This window comes from Bufo bufo, chromosome 2 (genome assembly GCF_905171765.1).
Source record: "Bufo bufo chromosome 2, aBufBuf1.1, whole genome shotgun sequence".
Classification (NCBI taxonomy): domain Eukaryota; kingdom Metazoa; phylum Chordata; class Amphibia; order Anura; family Bufonidae; genus Bufo; species Bufo bufo.
Genome location: NC_053390.1, coordinates 528,670,504 through 528,678,773, shown reverse-complemented (window position 1 = coordinate 528,678,773; position 8,270 = coordinate 528,670,504). Strand labels below are relative to the sequence as shown.

The following is an 8,270-nucleotide window of genomic DNA, read 5'->3' as shown; positions in this document are numbered from 1 at the left end:
CACTGACGTGTGAATGAGGCTTTATCTACATAAAACACATAATGCAAGCAAGTATTGGCAGCAATTACAGTATTAAAAAAAATTCTGCCTTTAGACTGGCATTGACTTTTTTCCAGTGAATTACCTATACTGACAGGGAATGTCCCACAGGATTGGCGCGTGGCATATGTGGTGCCAATATTCAAAAAGGGGCCAAAAACAGAGCCTGGAAACTATAGGCCGGTAAGTTTAACATCTGTTGTGGGTAAACTGTTTGAAGGTTTTCTGAGAGATGCTATATTAGAGCATCTCAACGGAAATAAGCAAATAACGCCATATCAGCATGGCTTCGTGAGGGATCGGTCATGTCAAACTAATTTAATCAGTTTCTATGAGGAGGTAAGTTCTAGACTTGACAGCGGCGAATCAATGGATATCGTATATCTGGACTTCTCCAAAGCATTTGACACTGTACCGCATAAAAGGTTAGTATATAAAATGAGAATGCTCGGACTGGGAGAAAACATCTGTATGTGGGTAAGTAACTGGCTGAGTGATAGAAAACAGAGGGTGGTTATTAACGGTACACACTCAGATTGGGTCACTGTCACTAGCGGAGTACCTCAGGGGTCAGTATTGGGCCCTATTCTCTTCAATATATTTATTAATGATCTTGTAGAAGGCTTGCATAGTAAAGTATCAATTTTCGCAGATGACACTAAACTGTGTAAAGTAATTTACACTGATGAGGACAGTATACTACTACAGAGGGATCTGGATAGATTGGAGGCTTGGGCAGATAAGTGGCAGATGAGGTTTAACATTGATAAATGTAAGGTTATGCACATGGGAAGGAAAAATGCAAGTCACCCGTACATACTAAATGGTAAAACACTCGGTAACACTCACATGGAAAAGGATCTAGGAATTTTAATAAACAGCAAACTAAGCAGCAAAAACCAATGTCAGGCAGCTGCTGCCAAGGCCAATAAGATAATGGGTTGCATCAAAAGGGGCATAGATTCCCGTGATATGAACATAGTCCTACCACTTTACAAATCGCTAGTCAGACCACACATGGAGTACTGTGTACAGTTCTGGGCTCCTGTAAACAAGGCAGACATAGCAGAGCTGGAGAGGGTTCAGAGGAGGGCAACTAAAGTAATAACTGGAATGGGGCAACTACAGTACCCTAAAAGATTATCAAAACTAGGGTTATTCACTTTAGAAAAAAGACGACTGAGGGGAGATCTAATTAATATGTATAAATATATCAGGGGTAAGTACAGAGATCTATCCCATCATCTATTTATCCCCAGGACTGTGACTGTGACGAGGGGACATCTTCTGCGTCTGGAGGAAAGAAGGTTTGTACACAAACATAGAAGAGGATTCTTTACGATAAGAGCAGTGAGACTATGGAACTCTCTGCCTGAGGAGGTGGTGATGGTGAGTACAATAAAGGAATTCAAGAGGGGCCTGGACGTATTTCTGGAGCGTAATAATATTACAGGCTATAGCTACTAGAGAGGGGTCGTTGATCCAGGGAGTTATTCTGATTGCCTGATTGGAGTCGGGAAGGAATTTTTTATTCCCCTAAAGTGGAGAAAATTGGCTTCTACCTCACAGGGTTTTTTGCCTTCCTCTGGATCAACTTGCAGGATAACAGGCCGAACTGGATGGACAAATGTCTTTTTTCGGCCTTATGTACTATGTTACTATGTTACTATGTTATAGTTCGGCATATAAATTTGTGATGACATCATCAGGGTAGGCAGAGAACTAAGACTCAGTTGAGTATGCAGCCTAAATCTATAATCTATAGATCTACAGTATATGATCAATGGGGCTCATCCCCGGGATCCCCATGATCAGTATCAATGAGCGCCACAGTCCCTTCTCGGTTTATTTAGGCACAGTGGCTTGCTTTACATGTGCTTCTAACTGCTCAGCCCCCTAGGGTGAGGGTTTGGGGGTCTGACCCCCAAGGATTACACAGTGTTTTTTAACCCACATGTATGCCACAATATTTTTTGTTGCTCTTAATCATGCATTTAGACATTTTGAGTACAACTGGCTTAGTTGCCCATAGCAACCAATCAGATTCCATCTTACAATTTGGACAGCCCCTTTGGAAAATGAAAGGAGGAATCTGATTGGTTGCTATTGGCAATTAAGCCAGTTCTACATGACACCAGTTTTATAAATAATCCCATTTGTGTTTCATGATTAAAATGCCAATAGATTCCTTATTGCCTTGTATTATGCTGTGTTCATTTATTGTATAGAATACAAGTTTAGTAGATATAAGCAGTGGTTAAATGTTTGACATTTTCATTTACTTTTTGACTACTCAACCTTCACAGGGTATTTCAGACATGAACATTTATGTCCTATCCATTGGATGAATTCTAGATCAGTTGAGGGTCCAAGGGCTGGGACCCCCACAGATCACCAGCCCTCATCCCCTGTTGTCCCCAGGTGCAAGACTGCTGCTATGGAATGGAATAGTTTTTTTTAAGCCTGCCGATCTATGCAGAGTCTATGGCACTGATGGAAATAGCTCAGTACAGCGCCAGTGGTTGGGCCCCCTCTCCGTCCATTGGATAGGTGATTAATGCTTTAGGCAGAAATACCCCTTTGAAGATGTTGTGCATGATTAGGACATTATGCCAAGTACCTGCCAGAAACAGCGCCACTCCTGCCCACTGGTTGTGTCTGGTATTGCAACTTAGCTCTATTGAAGTGAATTAGGCTGGTCTGCAATGCCACACAGGCGTGGCACTGTTTCTGGAAGAAAGCAGCCATGTTTTTCTAATCCTCGACAACCTTTTTAAGGAAGGATTAGGAGTCGCATAGATAATATGGTTGAAAAAAGATGGTTATGTCAGTTAAAGCTCATATTTGCATTGGATTATATTGAGTAGAATAGACATTGCTGTCATCTTGTTCCTCTTTACTCTCCAGATGATCTGTAACAAAAAAAAAAAGATCAATGTTTAGTGCACTGGATATCCCACCAAAGCTGGGCACAGCTTGTGTAATTAAAGAGGTTATCCAACACCTATATTGAGCCCCTCTAATGCCTGGACCCCTCATATTGGTTATGCTTACCTTGCGAGGGGGGGGGCAGCTAATAGCAGGCTGTGACGGGACCTCCATAGCATTGCGGGTGACTCTAGGGAGGCTCGTCCCCATTGCGGCCTGCTAATGGCTGAACCCACCTTCCCGCATCCCCCCCAACCCCACCCCGTTGCCGGATGTTTTGATCTGTGGGATGGGGAGATACAGCGGCAGCCATGCGGGCATCAGGAGCGTTGCAGGTCCCGGGGAGCGGGGTAAGTATAACCTTATAACCTGTCTGACGGGCCCGGGCATTAGGAGGGTCATTATAGGGGTTGGATGAGGCTACTTTCACACTTGCGGCAGGACGGATCCGACATGCTGTTCACCATGTCGGATCCGTCCTGCGGCTGTTTCGCTGTGCCGCCGCTCCGTCCCCATTGACTATAATGGGGACGGGGGCGGAGCTCCGGCGCAGCACGGCGGTGCACGGCTTAAGGCCGCCGGACTAAAATTACTGCATGTCAGGTTTTTTAGTCCGGCAGCTTTCTCCGTGCAGCGCCGGAGCTCCGCCCCCGTCCCCATTATAGTCAATGGGGACGGAGCGGCGGCCCGGGGGCACGGCGAAACAGCCGCAGGACGGATCCGACATGGTGAACAGCATGTCGGATCCGTCCTGCCGCAAGTGTGAAAGTACCCTAACCCCTTCAAGCTGCATTTTACCTCATGCAGTTTCTATAGGATTCTTGTTTTGTCTTAAAGGACTATTTTGTTTACCATAAATAAAACTTATCTTTTAGTCTAATTCATCATCAATAATTACCTAATATACTGTAAATTTCAAATATTTATAATAATATAAAAGTAGTTTTCTTCCTCTGCTACCCACTGTGTTTCCTCATAGATTGCCATGGCATCGACCTGTAGTTCTGAGCCTTTGTTAGGTCGAGCATGCTCAGTGTGTTGCTATCAATCCTCTAGCTAAATGTCTTGTGAAACAAAGGGCGTGTCAGTGTGCTGGTGATTACTGAGTAGAGGGGGCGTGACTGGACTGTGTATCAGGCAGCCAATCAGTAAACACCAACACAAACAGGAAAGCCATGGATTGTGGGGATTGTAGTTTTGTGAGGGAAGATCAGGCGCCATGATACTCTCAGTGTGCTGCAGACTCACATAGGAGCTAGACAAATGGATTGCAAGGTAAAATGAAGCTCTGGTTATAGCTATAGGTATGGGCTCTGGTTGGGTCACAGCTTGCAGCCTTAATGCAGTTTTTCAAAAATTAAGTTACTTTACCAGAATACCCCTTTAAAGGGAATGTGTCGCCTATACTTTTTTAAGGATATTTGTCACCTATCCTTTTTTCCTAATCTGTTTTTATTTTATGATTTCAGATTTTTTTTAATTCTGTTTCATGATTATGGGGGCAGCCATCTTGTCTGAGCTGCTCTTAACAGCAGTTACAGATATACTTTACATCAGTCGCCATGGTCCATAGGCACAATGGACAGGAGGGCACCCCATTGACTTCTATGGGAGAGTTTTCTAGGCATGTTGTGGGACCTGTGCAGAGGTCAGGATGGAATAGACAAGCCATAATATCACCTATTGTGAATTTTGAATCCCGCTATTTTGCTAGACAAAATAGAGCAGCATGCTACTCTATTTTTGTTCCATATTTTTGACGGAATTGGCGACAGAGGCCGATAATCGAGAGTCCTAGTTAATTGCACTCCTTTTTAATGACCTATGCAATCATAAGAAAAAAAATGTAATGTGTGGTATGGGTCAGGGTCTTACTTTTTCTTTGCAAGTTCAAGAAGTTTCTTCCCCATTCTGGAGTGAGGATTGAGGCATATTGCCCTTGTCCCATGCTTTAATGTAACACTATAAAGATTTGAAACAAAAAGTAGAAAAGATAAATGCGGTAATAGTATTTCTGCATCAAAACCTGTGACTTCAGGTGAAAAATAAATATAAAAATATCAAATGTAAAATTCCCTTTATATTTCTGTTGTACATTTTTCTCAGACAGCTGCTTAATGTGTGCATTTACAGATAGTGGGATGAAACAGGTCAGCATTGACCCAAATATATATGGAAGATCTTGTAGATTTCTACACGTGCCTTGCCTAGAGTATTTGCATTGCTCCATTGGCTTAAAAGGTAGCTGTATTAAGATATATCCAGCGAGTCCCCGCTTGTGCCAGATGTGGGCAGGCTTGAAATGAAATTGAACACTATGCTAACACTTCGTGGGGCACTCTGCTGACAGTGTTTAAAGAGGGTACTGTGCTGGCACTGATTATGCAGGACACAGAGGATCTGTTTATTATTGAATAAGGGGGCTGCTGGCACTTATATTGAAAGTACGGGCCTGTATATGGGTGAAAATAGCAGAAAAATATCTGCGGCACACACAGGGCAACATGAAAAAAAAAATTTCTTTTCTTGTAGCTGCCACTTATGGTGTCCTAACTAAGGGCAACATAAATAAGTGACTGATTCTCTTAGCACAATGCTGGGTCACTTTCTTTAATTGACCCAGTCAATCTGCCAACATCTTGTATTGAAAAGCTCCAGCTGATAATGATGAGTCATAAATATTCATGAGCTCCTGACTCTCCCCGCCTACCTGCTGCTGATTGACAGTTTTTCTCCATATGAATCAGCAGCAGGTGGGCAGGGGAGTGGCTATAGCTCTGAATTAAATATACGCTGGACTCACTGACATCACGCTGGACTCAAATCAGCTCATTAGCCTGCGGCATGCGGCATCTTTGTGTGTATATCATGTAACCATCTGTCACACCAGTAAGTGAATACATCTAAGGCACTTTTTAGTAGTTAATGATTGTATATAATTAGTTAGATTATAATCAAATATCCACATGACAGGTTCCCTTTAAAATCCTATGCATTGAGCTCCCCCTAGTGGTGGTTTCAAGCAGTTTTATAGTATACTATAAAGCCACACACATAGAACTCTATGATGGGAGATTTATCAAAGTATTTATGTCAGTTGTGCGGTGTAAATGCATTTAGAAATATAGGGGGTCATTTACTATTCTGACATACGCCTAAATTAGGCATATTTCAGGCACAGATGGCAGCACAGCTGTTAGTTGAGCCGCTATCTACAACTTCGCCCCAATTCACGCCAGGTCTAAAATTGTGGGCGTGATGTGGGCAGGGAAGAAATTTACAATTTTCGAAGCCTATTTTAGGCACAGGAAGCTGTCTTACATTTAGAACTGGCATTGGATGCACCAAAGTTATGGAGAGGCCTGTGCCTCTTCATAACTTCGACGGAACCACCACCAGCTATGGGGGTTTAATTTTACCGACGTCTAAAACACTGATCTAAATAAATGTACCCCATAGTAGGGAATTTATCATGAGGGGAATATTTGAAGTCAGTTTTGCATGAGTTTGCGTTGGAGTACTTTATGCCACATTTATCAGATGTCTCATGTTGTTTGATAAATGTGTCTTATCCTTAGGGCATATGCACACGACCGTATGCCCTCCGAGACATACGGTCCGTGAGCGGGTCATATGTCCCAGAGTGGCATACATCGTATATTACAATGATGCTGTGCACGTCGGGCCTGCCCACTGGGCCAGGGGTGTAGCTATAGGGGGTGCAGAGGTAGCAGTCGCTACTGGGCCCAGAAGCCTGGGGGGGCCCAAAGACCCTTGGGCCACATAAGAAGACACCGGTATTATAGAAAGTGCATTCTGGGAGGGCTCTGTTATAGATTTTGCACTGGGCCTAGAATCTTCAAGTTACACTTCTGGCTGGAGGGAAGGGGTTAGGTCAAGAATTTGGCATATGGGAGTGCCGTTTAAATTTTTGCCTATGTGCTTCCCTGCCCCTGGCCACAAAGCACGGAGGGAAGGGGGGCCCAAGCTGAACTCTTGCACCAGGGCCCATGAGCCTTTAGCTACGCCCCTGCGCTGGGCTATTGTCCCGCACTCATAAGATCTTATGAGTGCGGGACAATAGCCACGCGGGCGGCCCGACGTGCACAGCATCATTGTAATATATGATGCACGGTACTCCCGTGCACACGATGTATGCCGCTTCGGGGCATATGGCCTGCTCACGGACCATATGTCTCGGAGGGCATACGGTCGTGTGCATTAGCCCTTAGACCTAACTATTTTGTCTAGAGAAGCTCCTTCAGTTTTCCTACTCCACCCTCCTCCTGGAGTGAGATTGCGACTTTTAAAAAAAGTTGCAATGATAAATCTGGAGTGAAACTCATTAACATAGCTAGCCACATTCACTTTTCTACCCACATAACAAAACTGGAGTGAGTGGTGTGCAAATGATTGAGTGAGTGTAAAAAGTCTCAAATATTTACGCAAGCTCTAAAATTTTGTCAATTTTGGAGTGAAGGTATGATAAATCTGGGCCATAGTGTTCAGAATGAAGGTCATATTTATGCAGAACCTATTCTACTTTTTCTGGCAAATAAAAACAAAAAAAGCTAATCCGTTAATCTGGGGCAATGTGCTTGGCGATCTCTGTTGCCTGGGAGTGTCTGACCCACGCTTAATGGCAAGCCTGGAGGGGTGGGGGTGGGATACAAAGATCAGTGTATGCTCATGTTTTAGCATTCAATACTGTAGCCTGTTACTTTAACAATTCATTTTCTAGATCATCCTAAAACAGCCCATTTTCACAGGAGCGTGCACAACGGCATGCAGATGATTTAACAGTCCAAAAACAAGTGACCGATTCCCTTTACTTCTTTTCATTCTGATAATTCCAATTTACAGATGACTACCTCCAAGGACAAACTTGGCTCTGAGGACCAGAATAATTTATTGTATTTTTTTTTACTCCTGAGCTATGCACCAGTCTCACATTTTTACATTTTTTGTTCAGATAGTTTTCTAACATGTTGATATTTGCAGGAGAAATGTTTTTTTTTGGCAGTTTGGTCTACATATTGCAATAACATAGACCAATCAACTATAACATTAGAAAGATGAAGTGAATAACATTGACTATCTCATAACATTAACACCTGTCAAGGGGTGGGATAGTTTAATCAGCAATCGAACATTCAGTTCTTGAAGGTGATATGTTGGAAGCAGTAAAAAATGGAGTTGCTTTGATAAAGGCCAACTTGTGATGACTGGGTCGGAGCAACTCCAAAACAGAAGGTCTTTTGGCGATGTTTCCAGTATAAAATGTTTAGGACCGAACAAAAGTG

General features: G+C 43.2%; 1 protein-coding gene across 1 annotated transcript in view; it reads right to left on the bottom strand.

Annotated features, from left to right (window-relative positions):
- Positions 1–2,231: 2,231 nt before the first annotated feature.
- The window catches only part of LOC120989693 (C-X-C motif chemokine 11-like), a 31,545-nt gene continuing 25,506 nt past the window's right edge, over positions 2,232–8,270 (bottom strand). The window contains exons 3-4 of the mRNA XM_040417950.1: positions 4,843–4,929; positions 2,232–2,951 (exon numbers count right to left, since the gene is read on the bottom strand). Of these exons, the coding sequence (XP_040273884.1) occupies positions 2,936–2,951; positions 4,843–4,929 (103 nt within the window). The 3' untranslated portion in view covers positions 2,232–2,935. The remainder of the gene's footprint in view (positions 2,952–4,842; positions 4,930–8,270) is intronic.